Raw genomic sequence first — 17229 nt, 5'->3', positions numbered from 1 at the left:
ATCAACCAAAATCGTTAAATTTTATGAACAGTGCTCATGTTTATGTTTAATGTCCATTGGATGAGTATTCAATGTGAATGATGTGGCATGAGCATCTGCATTCTAAGATTTTCCATGTTTTGATTTGGTCTCTGAGTTTGATGGAAAGGACTTGACCACTGCACTGCGATACTGGATGCTTGGTTTTCTTTTGCTTGTGCCTTATTGTTGAGATTTTTGTTTGACAGCGATAAGAAATTGATTTAGGAATGCATGTGTATGAGCTGCATGTGGGAAGGCGATGATACTGAACATCAATTAAAGAAGACGGAGATGATGTTTGAAGTTTTGGACAGTGGTATGAACAGTGGCATAATTGGTTTACGGTACACCATGTGAAAAGTCCTTGATGGACTGAGATGAAAGTGAAATGAAGAGGTGGGAAAGTGGAAGTTAGGAAGTAGGGTATCTTGTGGACAAGAGTGCAGTCCTAAGGAGGACTGTAAACCAGTAGGAGTGGAAAACTTGAATAGTAGGCAGGGTGAGAGGCTTGACTTGAGTAGAAGGCTGGCTTGAGTCGGGGAATGGAGCTGTAGAGCGGGAGAGGAGACTTGATGTTTCTGGCAGGTTGACTTGTCCGTCTCTTGCGAAACAGACTCTAGACACCAAAATTAATGGTAGACATTCGGTTGGTTTTGGAGTCTTGTCTCGTTGGCTTGACTGTAGCATGAAAATTATGATTCAAGTGGTATGTGTATGAGTGATTGGTGTTGTGTAATGGAACACTTGTGTAAGCTGCTAGCATCAAGGGGGTACTCTGGGCTGAAAACAAATCCAAAAATAAATAAACTGGGCAGTTCTTGATTTTTTAACTTAAAGGACAAGTTCACCCTAATAAAAAGTTTGAATAAAAAGAGAAATACCCAACAAACAATACTAAAATTTCATCAAAATCGGATGCGAAATAAGAAAGTTATGACATTTTTAAGTTTTGCTTAATTTCACAAAACAGTTATATGCACATCTCAGTCAGTATGCAAATAAGGGAACTGATGACATCACAATCTTTTTTTTGTATTTTATCATATGACATAATTTTCTCATTGTCCTTTAGAACAAAGTTTTATTTCCTCAGAACATGTGGAGCTACCATTGTTTAACATTTTATGGTTCAGTCAAGTTGGTCCTTATTTTCGAATCCGTAAAAATTGAAATATTGTGTAATTCAAACAATAAAAAACAGAAATAGTGAGGGGCGTCATTGATTCTCTCATTTGCATGTGACTTAACTGTGCATAACTATGTTGTGAAAAATAAGCGAAACTTCAAAATGTCATAACTTTCTTATGTCCGATTTTGATGAAATTTTCAGCATTATGCTTGTCTGATATTTCTCTACTGAATTGAATCACAATTTTTCTGAAGTGGACTTGACCTTAAAGAAATATTTTGTGAAAACAATCATATACATAGAATATGCCATACATGAGCTGATGATGTCGTGTCCCCACTTTCATTTTTCTAAAGTCATTTATTTATTACACAAAATCGTAATTAATTCATATTTTCATACAAAATAAGTTGTGATTATCTTTCACATTGAATCGATTAATATTTTTCATTCTCGGTAGACAAAATTTGAATATGTATAATTTCATATAAATACAAAAGAATACATGTAAGTGGGGATAGGACGACATCGGCTTGCTCATTGCGTACAGGTCACTCAGACTCGGGAGAAATTCAACTTCAAAAAAGTCTACGTTTTGAATAATCTGGTGGGTGTTTTATAAAGCTGTTCGTAAGTGAAGAGCAACTTTAAGAACGACTAGTGATCCTTATTTTCAGTAAATGGTTTACACCATTGGCGATGGTTTAGCGCGTAAGAAAGATTCACCAGTCGTTCTTAAAATCGCTCTTAACTTACGAACAGCTTTATGAAACGGCCCCCTGGTCTAAACAATTGCCTGACTTGGGCAAATATTTGACTTGCAGAATGTCCACTTTGGTTGAGTTTCCTATATTTGTGAAGACTTGCCTGGAACTATTTAAGCCTAATAATGCAAGACTTTCAAAAAATGCCATTACTTTGTTATTCTCTGTCAACCACACTTCCTCCTTGCATTTTTTTTTTCATTATTTCAGCAACTAAGATCAACGTACTCTCTTCTTTCTACATCTCTTCCCTATGTCATTCTTAAATCCAGGAAGTGGGCCGGCTTCTTTTCTGTTCAATCTCTCGCCCACCCCCCCCCCCCCCAACTTTGGAACAACCTCCCAACATCTCTTCCAAAAACGTTTTAAAAACACACCTGTATAAACATATGTAGAGAACTTTGTATCCTATGGAAAACCAAATTACTATTGATCATTGTCCGATTTCGATAGGCTTTCGGTGTTTGGTTTGTCTGATTTTTCTTTTCAAATCAGATTTTCAGCCTGGAGTACCCCTTCAATTATTAGATTCCATGTATGAGTGGTAAATGGTAGGGGGTGATTCCAGGGGAGATGGGGTACAAAATCTCATGTGAAGGTGGCCCATTAACTGTTGAAAGATGCGTATTGGTGTGCACAGGCAGTCTTGTGGGTTGTGACAACCCCAAAGGAGAGGATGGGGGGAAAGAGGCTTTGTCTTTTTAATTCTTTCTCATTTTAATGTGTTCCCAATAATTTTCAGTGATCTGTATACCTTTACTTTCCATCTTCCTTCTTTATTTCTTCTTTGTTCCATCCCCTGTATGTATTCTCATTCACCCCCAACTTTCTCTCTCTCATTCCGAACCCCAATCTATCTTCCCCCTCTCACTCGCCATCCCCTCTCCCCCCCCCCCCTAATCTATTCAGCCTATTAAATTCAGCAACAAACTGGGTATTTCCCCCTCAAATGTAGTTGTTTCTCAAGCCTTTAATCTCAAGTTACCAAGTATCAACTTTACATATTAGCATAGCTTTCTTTAAAAAAAAATTATCTGATCACATAAAGGAAATACATATACAAATAGACATACACATCCAAGAAAAGCACTCCAAATGTGGATTTATGTGACATGTTAATATGCACTCCTCAGAGAAAATCATCATTTCCACTTCTTTTTAACACATGGCTATTATCAATGTATGTATAAGCCATTTGCATGTTCATCATAAACACTAATGCCCTATTCTGAAATGAACATATTTCTCAAGGTTTCAAAGCAACCTTACCTCATCTCTTAATTTTTTTTCTTAAATAATATTTGTTTTCATGTTATTGTAATTTTAGCCAAACATCAAACTGAATTAGGTGCATCAATAGGATAATAAACCACTAAGGCTTTTTGAAATGTTAATTAAAAAAAATAATGTACACGAATGTCTGAAATCGAGAATGCAATATTTTTATAAAAACACAGCACATAACCATTACTTGTTCGATAGCATGTATGAGTGGAAAAGCATTTAAATGATAAACATTCCATAAAGGCTTACACTGTATTGTATAGATGCTATACAGGAAGGTTCTAGAAACTCAATTTCACTATTTACATAAAACTTCATTTTGAATTTAATTCACACATGCATTCACCGACATATCTTACAAAACCCGGTAAAAGCAAAAATAGTTTGTCCATTTACATGTAAATACAAAGGCATTCAAAAACCAAATTAAACATATTTATACATACAGTGCATCCCACAAAAAAACGAAACCGAGATTTATCGATGATATTTCATAACTTAATCACAAATACAATAGACAAGTGACCTACCATTGTAAAGCTTAGAATCTCCTCTTTCATCTGAAATTACTTAGATTATTTTTCATTCACGCATGAGTGAGCAAAAACAATTTGAAGAGGGGATACCAAAAAGTCATTTGGCGGGCTGTATCTGGGTTTTAAAAAGAAAATCACATTTTTAAAAGTTCAATATCTGCTCTTATTTGATACCTCAACTACAGAAAATGGTCAAGAAATAACAAAGTTCTGGTTATTTGAAATAAGGCTTGAATTTCATTAATTTCATAAAATTAAGAGGTTCTGCAGGCTAGCATTCAAACTCACTTGACACTCCGTTTTGTTGACGATCAGCTATTAAGTCTTTTGTTAACCATGCGATAGCTTCTGTGGGAAACCGGTGAAAACACGTTTATTTCATGAAATTATGGAAATACAAGCATTGTTTCAAGGGAACATAACATTTTTTTCTTGACCATTTTTTGTAATTAAGGTATCAAATAAAAGAGCAGATATTGAACTTTTTAGGCATGTGATTTTCCTTTTGAAATTCAGATACCCCTCGCCAAATAAGTTTTTGGTATCCTTTCTTCAAATTGTTCTTGCTCACTCATGCGTGAATGGGAATAATCTAAGTAATGTCAGATGAAAGAGGAGATTCTAAGCTTTACATTGATAGGTCATTTGTCTACTGTATTTTTGATTAAGTTATGACAAACCATCGCTAAATCTCAGTTTTGTTTTTTCTGGGACGCACTGTATAAATGAATATGTCTTTAATATAAATTCATTAACGTAGATATATTAGCATTATATATCTATGTTGAAAAACACATTCATTCAGTTCCCAAGTTGTCACTGTGCATCTACTTTATAAACAGAAGATTCTCTTGAAGAAAGGCATGTATTCTGGACAATGCAGCTCAGCTCTGGCAGCAGCTCAAGCTAAATCTTGGGTAATAAAAGTGCGGCTTGGATTTTTTTCCCCTCAGTCAAACGGTGGAATATAAATGCCTGATATCATTCATAATGATTATACTATTATTATTATTAATATCAATCAGGAAGGGAAAATGATATAATGCAGCTTTTAATAAACAATATCTCTTATTTGAATTAAAGCAGTTTTCTCTCATATTTTCTTCATACCATCATACACATAGATCATGATTGGAGCTCTAAAAGTACAACTATATACATTGGTTTGTCATTATATACTTCATACATGTATTTCAATCCATAACAAAAAGCAAGCAACAACAAAAGTTGAAATGTACTATACATTACATGACGAAACAAATAAAAACACAGAAAAATAGATTGGAATTTTAACAAGTCTCTCCCAAAACCTAAATAGTACTGCTTAACAATTCATCTTGTAAACGAACGTCAAATCATTCATAATTATTTACATATTTATCACGTATCGGTTGCTATCAGAGCACAACCTTTCAAGATTGATTTACAGGGCTAGGGAGAGTTTTACAATTCTACTCTTCAAAATGTTCTGCATATTACAACATGGGGCATGAAGCAGATAGAGTTGCATCAAAACTTAAACTTTAAATATCAAGCGCAAGCCCCAAAATGCACTATTTGGATTGGTTGGAAATCAATTTGCGAATGATACAATCAATTGCAACTCTTTCTGCCAAAGGGCCTCGAGATAAAATTTTCTTATCTCTCCATGCATTACACAATGTTGAAATATATATGCGATGTAATTTGTTTTGGCAAGTTATTATACATCGATCATCACATTTATCGATTCCCTTCCCTAATATCAAAAAATTAAATGCAATTCTCAAGAAACTGTCTTGAAATTTCCTTTCAACAAATGATACAGATAGTAAACATTACAAACAAAATATCCAATGAAAGTATCAAATGAAGATATACTATCCATTGGATTCTAGAAAGAATTTGTTTCATAACATCTTTTACAAAAATTTAAACATGTCAATAAAGGAGTTTGATCTGCAGCTTAAAGAGAAAATCAAAGAAATTCATACATGGAAATCATCTTACAAATAATTGTTCCCACTCCCAAGCCGTGAAAATGCAAAAAATTGGGGAAAAAATCTTACCAATTTTTCCTAATCGCTTGAGAGCTACAACTTTCCCTATTCTACATGTCTAAAATTTGTGCTACATGTACACTATTAAGCTACATATTATTATAAGCATAAACAGGATAAGATCAATGATTTGCTTTTCCAGTGAATTCTTAAAATCTCTGATAAATTTTCTACAATGTACATTTTCAGTTTTAAAATTTATATTTCCACTATTCAAGTGAACATCACAAGTGAGGTAACGAATGTCTCTTTTACAGCATCCAAAGCACATTTCATTTAATGAGTATGACCAACAAAAAGTCGTCTGCTTAAATTCACAAACTTAGAAATGCCAACCCAGCAAACAAAACAGCAGTATTTTGAACAATAAAAGCAGAAGGTCACCCTGATGATAAGGATGTTCTATCAGAAGCAGAAAAAAAATAAAGGAAATGTATTGCTGATAGTTTGACAAAAATCCTCTACTATCCAATAAAGATAAGACAAACAAAACCGAAAATAGGGGTGATTTCAAATCAAATCATAGAGGTGTCGTCACAATTTTACCATTAGCTGCAAATTCACTTTGCTCCTACCACAGGGCTTGCAGCAAAGCAGAGTCTTGATTTTGGCAATCCTAGCATTATTCAGAACTTCCAGTAATTCCCTTGTTGTACTTTCATAATTCATGCGAAAGGTGATTTGCTATAAAAGAGATTGGGTCGTTTTCTCGGATCGCATATTGTGTAGCAACTCAATTGTAACAGTGGACAGGATGTACATCTCAATGAACGGCTTGATGTTGAAGCTGATGGCCGTCGGATAGATTCATCATTGCCAAAGACTGATGCATTGAACTGTACCTCTGAACCTCTTCAACTGTGAAATCAACATAAGAAGAGATAGATAGATGAGTCAACATACAGTAGGGTGAGGGTCGGGTGGCCGGACAGTTTTATCCTTTTGAAGCCTTCTTTTCTGTCTTTGGATTACACTAAAAATATTAATTCAATACTTGTAATCATCTTTTATTTTGTTCTTTATAATATTTCCTAACATTTTGTACTAAAAATTGATGAAACTTCGCTTGTATTTTCTTCCAAATGACTTTCTAAAATTGATCGTCCGGACACACAACATCTCATTTGCATTGTCCAATTCAATATAGCAGGAATACTGATTTTCTTGCATTCAAATGCTAAACAGTTTTTCTTTTAAATCTACAACCCTTGATATGATGAAACAAATGTGTAAAACTATGCACATAGACTTTTGATTTAAGAGACCCTTATAATATTAATAATATGGACATTTGTAATGCGCCAGTATCTACCACAAGAAAATGTTCATGTCCAAGATGCTCATAGGGCAGTAAAAAAAATATATATCTATCTTGTTCTTACACAAGTTTTTTCCACCATTAGAACTGATCAAAAACTTTTGAAATTATGATAAGACCTCAATTTTTTACATGCTTATGGACCTGAATGATAAACACTATGTCCAAGGTGCACAGAATACAAACTTGGGATTTCAAAATTGATGTAAAGATTTGAAATCTTAAGGAGTAAGAAGAAAACAGGTAAAAAAAATTATCGCAGTTAAAAAAAATACAAAATTGGATATCAGCATTATTGTAAATATTTGGGATCTCGAGGAGGAGTTCGAGGAAGAAAAGTAGGAGATGGAAAAGAGATGAGAAGAGGAAGGAGCAGGGTGAGGAGGAGGAGCAGGAAGATAATAAGATTTCATGTCATTTACTCTGCTTCAAATTCAACACACTAATCGAAGGATCCACTTCAACCCTGGGTTGAACACTAATACCCTACCCTAAGAACCCTACTGCAACCCTAACAAAGACGAAATTAAGCCTGTAACAATTAGCGTATATCCTGCATTTGTTTTTGTAGAGGTTTATCATTACCTTCACAATTTATATTTATTTACTTATTCATGCATGTTCACAATGTACAATGTAAAAGAATACACAGATAATATATAACTATATATAAAACACAAGTAAATAATGAACATACAAAGGTGTTGCAACATAAGCTAAAAGCTTGATTGGTCGAAGCACCTTTAAACTGGTTTTGCATCCAAGAAAACAGGAGCAAATGTTGTGTCACCAATATTGGTATATTCATGAGAATGATCTCTCTTTACCTTTCTCTTGCCTCCAAGAGATGGCCTGATCTAGTAAGGTCACGGCTTCAAAGTGATTCATCGATGACAGGACATCTCGCAGCTCTTTGATTGTTCCGTCCATGGCCTGTATCAAAATAACAATGCAGCTGTTAATAATTATAATTGGATTTATATAGCGCTTTTTCCAGAGGATACAAAGCGCTGTTAATTGCATAAGACAAGTTAAGGTTTATGGTTATATAAGTGTGTTTTGAGATGTTTTTTGAAGAGGTTAAGAGAAGAGAGGTATCGAAGAAATGAAGGGAGTTTGTGCCAAAGACGGGGGGCAAGGGTACTGTTAAGGTGATATCTGATTGCAGACATCATGCGATAAATCCTAGAATTTGGGGGAACAATTTATTAATTTTTTTTTTGAAGGAGGGAGGGTTGTAGAGACCAGTGCTCCCGAGAGATCGCATGATCTTTGTCAATGATCTGTGACGTCAATGATGGAATAGTGCACTTTTTTCATCATTGACGTCATGGAATAGTTAATTTTCTTCAGTGGGCATTTCATTTTCAGCATCATCGCAAAATAGTGAGAATATGTTTGGTCACATGATGTTATTTCAACCAATCATCGTACAGGATTTAATTTATGTAGGATATGATACAACCAATCATCGTACAGGATTTAATTTATGTAGGATATGATACAAACTATTACTTACCTCAAACTGTTTGAAGATAACTGCAGTTGGGCTGGGGACGTGTTTGAGAAAGTCAAGCATGTTCGAGAGCCCGAGTCGATTGGCTAGGGTGAACCAGCTCTGAGTGGTTGGATAGTTCTCATCTAACATGGTCGCAAGCTTCTCAACGGTGGTTTCCGACAACAGGCCAATATCTCCTGCAGAAAACAAATGGAACATTCCTTGGATAAAACTAAATTATTTTTTTGCTTGGCCATGAATAATGCATTGGGGGTGATGCAAGAAAATATTTGCAATCAATTTCAGCTGTGGTAAATCAATTTCCACTCCTTTCTGCAAGAAGCAGGGCCCAATTGCACAAAGTTACTATCATAGTTACTATCATAGGCGGCGGAAGCGGGGGGACGTGTCCCCCCCTAAAATTTAGGTGGGGGGGACTGTCCCCCCCCTAAATTTTTTTTTTTTTTTTTTTTTTTGCTTGTCAATTTTTTTCCCTGCGTCCCCCCTAAATTCATGTGGACCCCCATTGAAACGTGTGTTGTCCCCCCCTGAAATTTAGGTTGATTACTTTTTTTTTTTTTTTTTTGCTTGTCAAAAATTTTTGGAGCACTTGTCCAATTTTTTACATGTGTCCATCCCAAAATTTCAGGTAAGACACCCCCAAAATTTTTTTCCTTCCGCCGCCAATGGTTAGTATGCCATGCAATGGTCACTACCATGGTAGCGATGCTCATCAGCCAATCAGAATCAAGGATTTCAGGGAAGTAACCACTGGATGGCACATTTACTATAATAGTAACTATTGTGCAAGGGAATCCAGATCAGTGACCCGTGTCATATAACTAGTTATAATAACAAATTTGCAGTAACAGTTAAAAGCTATGGAAATCCTTCTGTCTGATGGTAATAAGCCAGTCATAACCAATTACCTTTAGATGTGATCAGCGAGCTTCCTAGCATTCTGCTTTTCACTCTGGGCCATGTTCGCTTCAGTTCCAGGCCTGAGGAGTTGATCTTCTCTGAAAAGTATCCTTGGTCCCAGCTATTGATTTTTACATGGTCCTCGGACTGGATGGACCCGATGGAACTGGTGGTGCTTTGAGTCTCAATGTAGTCATAATCATCTGAGCTTATTTTCCTAGTCGTATGGCCCGACAAGATTTCTTTCATCTATGTTGATAGAAAATAATTAAAAGAAATTTTTAGCTCACCACACCAAAATTGACAAACGAAATAAGTCATTTAAGGCGCAATTTTCACGGGACAGATTTGTAATTATAAAAAAAACGTTGCATAATAGCCACTGCATGCACATTTGCAAGCAAAAATTTTATTTCTCCAATTCATCATTTCATTGTCACTCCCATATGCTTACATGATCCACATATGAAGTCAATCCGTCAAACGGTTCTTGAGTTACTGCAAGAGAGAAACGGGACATATGAACAAACAACCCCTTGAAGAAAACAGACAAATTGCAAGATGAAATGCTGCCCAGTGCTCAGTTGCATAAAAGTAACTATCATGGTAACTTTTTCATGCAATGGTATCTTTTATGGAATCCTTGAATTTGATTGGTTGTTGAGCCATGTTACCATGGTAGTTACCATTAGATGGCAAAGTTATAATAATAGTAACTTTTACGCAACAGGACCTAGATCTCAGGTTACCTTTGCGCTACTAGCCAGCTGATAAGGTGTTTTCCCATGCTTCTCCTCCTCCTCTTTATCCTTCCCCTCGTCCTTTTCATCCTCCTCGCCATCACTGTCATCCTCCATGTCGCCATTCTCCAGCTTAGGGTCGGCTCCTCCTGCTATGAGGAGCGTGGCCATAGCCCGAAGGTCAAGGCTGCTGGCCAGGTGAAGGGCAGAGTCACCGGAGAAAGTGACGGCATCGACGTCAACCTTGGCCTCGATGAGGAGGTACCCCAGGATCAGGAAGCTCTCGACCTCGACGGCGTAGTGGACGGCTGTCCGGCCAGTCTTGCCATCCTGGAAGGCAATCAAGGTCAAGCTTTTATTAAACACCGATTCCAGTTGTGATAACAATTTGAAAATGAGCAAAATTGGGATCCAATAAAATGGCCACCAAGTGTTTCTATGTATTGATAAAATATGTGCCCAAATGACTTTGGAAGAAAATGTGTGTAATTGCTGAGAAATGGACAGGTAAGTGTGGCAGTCTTACCAGATGCCGGGTCTTTTTCCAGGAAATGAAAATATACTGTCCAACATGCGCAATATATATATATATATTATTATAGTATTATTATCAGGAAAAAATGTACAGGAAAGTACTCACAGGTATGTTTACATCTGCCCCTGCAGACACAAGCATCTTAAGAACATCAAAGTTCTTTGAGATGACAGCCAGGTGAATCGGTGCCAGGCCTGAAGAAATGAATGAGACACAAAAACAAATAATTGAATCGATCGCAATGATATGGTCCACAGTTTAGAGTCCCACCACAGCAATGACCTACAACAAAAATACTCTGTATATCACTGGATCACGCAATGCTCCACATGAGTGCTGGATTCCATTATTCGTATATGACTTCATTATACTATAATTTCTGTGATTAAAGTGACCGTTCTTCAAGGGGAATGAAACCTTGGAACAAGTAGGCTTGTGTCAAAACAGAAAAATTGAAGAATAAGAACAAAGAAAGTTTGAGAAAAATCAGACAAATAATGAGAAAGTTATGAGCATTTGAATCTTGCAATCATTAATGCCATGGAGACCCTCCCATTGGCAATGCGACAAGGAGGTGTGATGTCACATGTGAACAACTTTCCCTTTGATGGACTATAAAATACCCCTAAAATGTCTCTTTTTAAGTTTCTTTCCACATTTTTCAGATCTGACAACTTGTCGAATGACAAATGACCGGAGGCCGTAACACAAAGCTTAGCAAATGATCTTGGAATATTTTTCTACGATTGATTCCATCGACTACAATGTGGAATCAATCTTAAAAATCAAACGTATGATTAATCGCTAATATTTGTGATAAGAGGCATTTTAAGTGAAATATATACTAAAGTAATGGGGAAAAATGTTAAAAATGCATCTTTTTCGGACAAATTAGGATTAGACCATGTGGGATGAGACCAAATGGAAAGTAGATTGAGTGGCAATTGACCACACCACATACCATCATAGTTGGTCGGGTTAACATCGGCTTTGATCGGCTGGACAGCTGCCTTGGCCTTGGGGCCGTGAACAAGGAAAGTGATGCCCTCCGTCATACCGGTCCTGGTGGCCAGGTGGAGTGGGGTGTTCCCCTCGTGGTCCCGGAGGTTGGGGTTAGCACCGCACCGCATGAGCACCTCCACCATCTTGGCTTGCTTGGTGAGAACAGCCAGGTGCAGGGGAGTCTGGGAGGGTGAGATAGATGGAAATAATTGTATTACCAAAGCCACAATCATTATCATCAATCAACACTTATCATAATAATCATGGTCATGATCTTTGCCTTCACCAATAACCATCAACACAACACCATCATCGTCACCATGAACACGTCCAGCACGATCACAATCATTGTCAACATCATAATCATCATAACTGTTGCTGCCATCATAATCATCATCACCACCATCATCACCATCATCATCCTCATCATCATCATCCTCATCATCATCATCACCATCATCATCACCATCATCATCATCATCCTCATCATCATCACCATCATCGTCACCACCATCATTATCACCACCATCATCATCATCGTCATCACCACCATCACCACCATCATCATCATCACCACCATCATCACCATCATCATCACCATCATCATCACCACCATCATCACCATCATCATCGTCACCACCATCATCACCATCATCATCACCACCATCATCATCACCACCATCACCACCACCACCATCATCAACATCATCATCATCATTGCTGCCTCACCTGTTTCATATGGTTGGTCTGATTAACAATGGTCTGATCTGGAATCTTGATCACGGCGGACAGGAGTGCATGCGTCACATCATATTTCTTATTGATAATGGCAGCATGAAGAGGTCTAAAGAAGTATTAAATCCAATAAGAATATGCATATGAAATGAAATATAAAGCAAAATAACATTGACCTATTAAAGGGACAAATATCAATATGACTAAAATGTTTTTATTGTCCTTTTAATAATCCCATTCTATTCTTCCACAATCTTATCAAACATTGTATTCTTAATGCAAATTGTGAAGAAAAAAAAACTTCTAAGAATATGGAAAAGGCATTATAAAATTGGTAGATTATAGTTAATAACGATATGGAGTTAAGTTTGAAGGGCAATATATTATTATGTGATTCAATGAATGAACATCTGTTTCACAAAAGTAAAGTCCAAAAAATACATAAAACATGGAACTATTAGTAATACATTCATCTCTTTATCCAGACAAGATGTATGATTTGATTAAACAGTACTTGTAAACGAGACCTATCAGGGTAACACAGTATCTCACAGAATATTCAGAAAGACTATATTTAGTCAATTCTTTACTCACGTGTCGCCATTATCATCCTCGACCGCAATAAGATGTCTCTGTACAGTGAGGATCGTTTTGATGTCACCTGTCGCTGCATAGTCATGAAGAGCATTGGCCGTTACCTGGGCAACATGCCACGCCATTGAATCACTGTCAATTGTGATGTCATCTGAAATGATAAAAGGCATTTTCATTACAATGATATAATCACATAGAAGTGGCCAAGGAGGACTGAGTCAGCATAAAACCTTGATCTATATCAAGGTCAAAGAATACCAGCAAAGTCTATGATTAGACATCAAATACACCGATAGAAGAGGAAAATAGATATGTTGAAATTATAACAATATTGCCAATTCCATAAAGTACATGTGTGAAGATGTATGCCAAACCTATTTATCATCTGGAAGCGCTGTGGTGTAGTGGTTCTGACTCCCGCCTTGTAATCAGAGGGTCGTGTGTTCGAATCCCACCATGGCCTCACGCCCTTTGGCAAGGCGTCAATTCATACGTTGCCACTCTCACCCAGGTGCTAATTGGGTACCGGTTGGAAACAACCGTCATTGTGGTTGGTTTAGCAAGTGTGTGCCTAACAAGCTGCTTGAAATGCTATGAATCCAGTGACCGGGTAATAATAATTGTGAAGCACTTTGAACAGTCGTAGATTGATAAAGCGCTATACAAATGCCAATTATAACTATTATCATTATTATTATTAAACCTCCTGGAAATTATTGGTCTCCGTTTTCTGGTCCGTAAGAAAAGTTGCGATGCTCTCTTAAGGCTCTGTCATATTGTTCCATGCAAGCCTTGCGGGTGACTATTTTTGCTACCCCAGGGTTGCCCGCAGGCATCCCGCATTGACAGTTTCTCACACGTTTCTCGCACGCAGTTGCCCGCAAGCCTGATTTGCGCTCAGAAAATTTTTGAGCATGCTCAAAACTTTGTTGCGGGTGATCGCTCGCAACTCATTCCGCAGGGCTTGCACAGGACGATGTGACAAGGCCTTTACTGTTATGGCTAGTGCATTTCATAGAATAAGGAAGACATTGAGAAAAAACAGGTGTTAGAAGTTGATTATTTTATGGAATAACAGATTTTCATCCCGACTAGGACATTCTGACCAGATGGGTGTGTCATGAAGCTGTTCAAAGGTTAAGAGTTACTTTGAGAACGACTGGTGATCCTTTCTTGTGGTAAATGGTATACACCAAGTTGTTCGACGGCAGCCCATATGGAAGGTTTACCAGTCATTCTCAAAGCCGCTCTAACTTATGAACAACAGGGGGGGCATGTGGCAGAGGGTAACCCCCCCACAAAAAAAATCAAAGTACCATGGAACTTCTGACCATAAAAATAAAACTTATCGCTGAAAGGAAATCTGAAACAAATATTCTCACCAGTTTGGACGTTTTTCTCCTCTGTGTCCTTGGGCCTTGATATACCCTTTGGGATGAGGTCCAAGACAGTGGTATCCTTGAGCTCTGGTGGTGAACCGCAATCATGTACAATGTTGGGATCAAGCTCAAAAGCATCTGAATAATTGAATTCAATAATCCCACATTAATACGCATGCAGCTATTAATGTTACGTACTTGTGGTTGCTCAGTTCAGTTCAGTTATTAACAATTCCATACAAAAAACTCAACATTTTAACATGAATCCACACACAATAGAAAGGCAATGCTTACATTTCTCTATATTCATGGTTTATGATACAAATGATAGCATAAGCATAATAAAGGAATTAGGGAAATGCCAAAAAAGTCAGATGGCTTGTTGAGTTGCCTACCCAATGGTTTCATGAGAAAGTTCTTAAAATCAAGGTTAATGGTCAATGTACCATTATAGATTTAGACCTTGTTCATTTCATACATAAACTTAACTCTGTGAAATCATGAAATCTAAGCTGAAAATGACTGATGATCACCAACACAGATTAGGCTCATATGGTAAAGTGTATTTTTACTGATCTTGAAAAAAGGAGAGACAACCGACTGGAATGCCAGGATCATGCTGTCCATTTAAAAGTAATTACACATTCTCTACCAGAATCATTCAGCACATATTTTATATTCAGAAATATACAAACACTTGGGTGGTCATTTTATTGGAATCTGTTCAAACTCGGTTTAGATTGTTACCAAAACTGTGTTTGATCGTGATAAAACTGGGGTTAAATCATATAACTAGATTGAAAAAACGTTGTTAGGACTGGGGTTAAGTGGTGCCGAGACCGATGACTCACCTGAGCCCATACAGTAATTGTTCTCTCCCTCCATCTTAACATGCTCTCCACTGGACTGGCCTGCCATAGCACCTTGCATCGGTGGCATCTGGAAATCCATCTGAACTGGCATGCTAGCTGGCTGCTGCTGCTGTATTTGTTGCCGGTGTTGCTGCACCTGAAACTGTTGCTGTTGTGTCACTTGGGGTTTCCTCAGTGTTGCTATGCTAGGCAAGGGCTGGTGGTTCTGTGAGCCTGTTGAAGTTGTGTATACCATCTGCTGAGAAGAGTTGCCATTAGCGACAACCCCCGACTGGTGGCTGGGGATTTGTTGCGCCCCTGTGAGTGAACATGAACATTTCATAAAAATCAGATGAAAACAAGCCTTTGACTCGCTGCATTACAGTATAGTCGGAAACGGAGGAAATGCAATCCTGAATAAGCTGAAAGCAAAGAGGTGAGTCATTGGATTGGATTCTGACTTGCTGCATACAGCTTGGTATTTCCATTTATTAACTGTGCATAGTATATTTCCAATGGAAAAAAATAAATGGAAAAATGTCCTCACCTGATTGTGGCTGTGAACTGGAAGTGTTGGTCTGGTTGAATTGATAGTTGGACCCACCATACCCCATATTAGGGTTGTTAAACGGGAATGATGCTGAAAAGATGAATAAAGAGTGAGATCAAATAAATACAGAATGAAAACGAGCTAAGGGTAGATCCATGCCTGGAACAAAACAAATCTATTTCATATTTCATGGAATTGCCCAATAATAATAATAATATAATAATCCGCTTTTATATAGCGCTTAATACATCGGAACGACATTTCTAAGCGCTTTACAGACATTATTACTGAGGTCATCAGATTCAATCAGTCATTCTCCCACACAATGAGTGCACATCCTCCACTTCCTGGGGAGTATTCCAGTCAGTCGCCGGTGAAGCGCACACAGTACTGGACAAGCTACAATAACTTACACATCCTACTGGGTACCCATTTAGCACCTGAGTCGAGAGTGGCAAAGTGTGGATTAACACCTTTCCAAAAGACGCCAGACCATTGTGATATTCGAACACACAACCCTCTGTTTACAAGGCAAGAGTCAGAACCACTACACCCGGCTCCTCCCCAGCAATTAAGCAACCGATTTGCCTGAAATCTCAGGTTCCTGGCTGACCAAAAGGTTTGCAATGATTACAACATAAGCTGCAAGAGATAAAATATTTTTAGATCCCAAATGAATTTCCCAGTAAACAATCCCTTGAAAGGAATACCACTCACTTGATCCTCCTGCTCCTGCTCCTCCCATGCTACTGTTTCCTCCTAAACCACCTTGGTTGTACGAACTGCTGTATTCATTGAAGTGTGCCAAGTGCTTCTTCCGCTTCCGAAGGATCCCTTCTCGATCTGTAATCAAGGAACAAATTCAGTCTCACCTTGAATTTTTTGTTATTTTCAAAGATCAGTCATATGCACTATTAACAAGGTTCCCAGCTTTTCAAGAAAACAGAATTCACTGATTTTTCCCTGATGAAGTTTAAGAATTCCCTGATAATTATTTAAACCCATTCCCAGTTTCGCATGTTTTCTATAAAGTTGTTGCAGTGAATTACATGTATTTGCAGTATAAGCACAATAATGCAAAACTAATTAGTACCACCATAACCAGTCATTCAATGGATGTTGTTTTGATATGCAACAAAATATAACAGAGTCTGACTGACTACCGTGCTTTCAACTTTAGGGCTGATCAAATTTCCTGATTTTTCCCTGATTTGAGGTATTTTTTATCAAATTCCCTGAGTTTTTGCTGACTGGAAAAAAAGTAAAATAATTTTCCCTGATTTCCCTGATGGACTGGGAACCCTAATTAAGGATATTCCAACCTGCTATAACT

At 37.5% G+C, this 17229-nt stretch overlaps 1 protein-coding gene across 2 annotated transcripts in view; it reads right to left on the bottom strand.

Annotated features, from left to right (window-relative positions):
- Positions 1-4451: 4451 nt before the first annotated feature.
- The window catches only part of LOC121431573 (nuclear factor NF-kappa-B p105 subunit-like), a 30266-nt gene continuing 17488 nt past the window's right edge, over positions 4452-17229 (bottom strand). For both annotated transcript variants that reach the window (XM_041629114.1, XM_041629115.1), the window contains exons 8-20: positions 16614-16739; positions 15894-15986; positions 15347-15664; positions 14499-14633; positions 13117-13267; positions 12517-12631; positions 11747-11969; positions 10891-10979; positions 10260-10580; positions 9519-9759; positions 8611-8786; positions 7919-8024; positions 4452-6631 (exon numbers count right to left, since the gene is read on the bottom strand). In XM_041629114.1, coding sequence (XP_041485048.1) covers positions 6537-6631; positions 7919-8024; positions 8611-8786; positions 9519-9759; positions 10260-10580; positions 10891-10979; positions 11747-11969; positions 12517-12631; positions 13117-13267; positions 14499-14633; positions 15347-15664; positions 15894-15986; positions 16614-16739 — 2189 coding nt within the window. In that variant the 3' untranslated portion in view covers positions 4452-6536. The remainder of the gene's footprint in view (positions 6632-7918; positions 8025-8610; positions 8787-9518; positions 9760-10259; positions 10581-10890; positions 10980-11746; positions 11970-12516; positions 12632-13116; positions 13268-14498; positions 14634-15346; positions 15665-15893; positions 15987-16613; positions 16740-17229) is intronic.

Source organism: Lytechinus variegatus, chromosome 18, assembly GCF_018143015.1.
Source record: "Lytechinus variegatus isolate NC3 chromosome 18, Lvar_3.0, whole genome shotgun sequence".
Classification (NCBI taxonomy): domain Eukaryota; kingdom Metazoa; phylum Echinodermata; class Echinoidea; order Temnopleuroida; family Toxopneustidae; genus Lytechinus; species Lytechinus variegatus.
The sequence above is the reverse complement of the archived record's forward strand: the minus strand, read 5'-3'. Positions and strand labels throughout refer to the sequence as shown.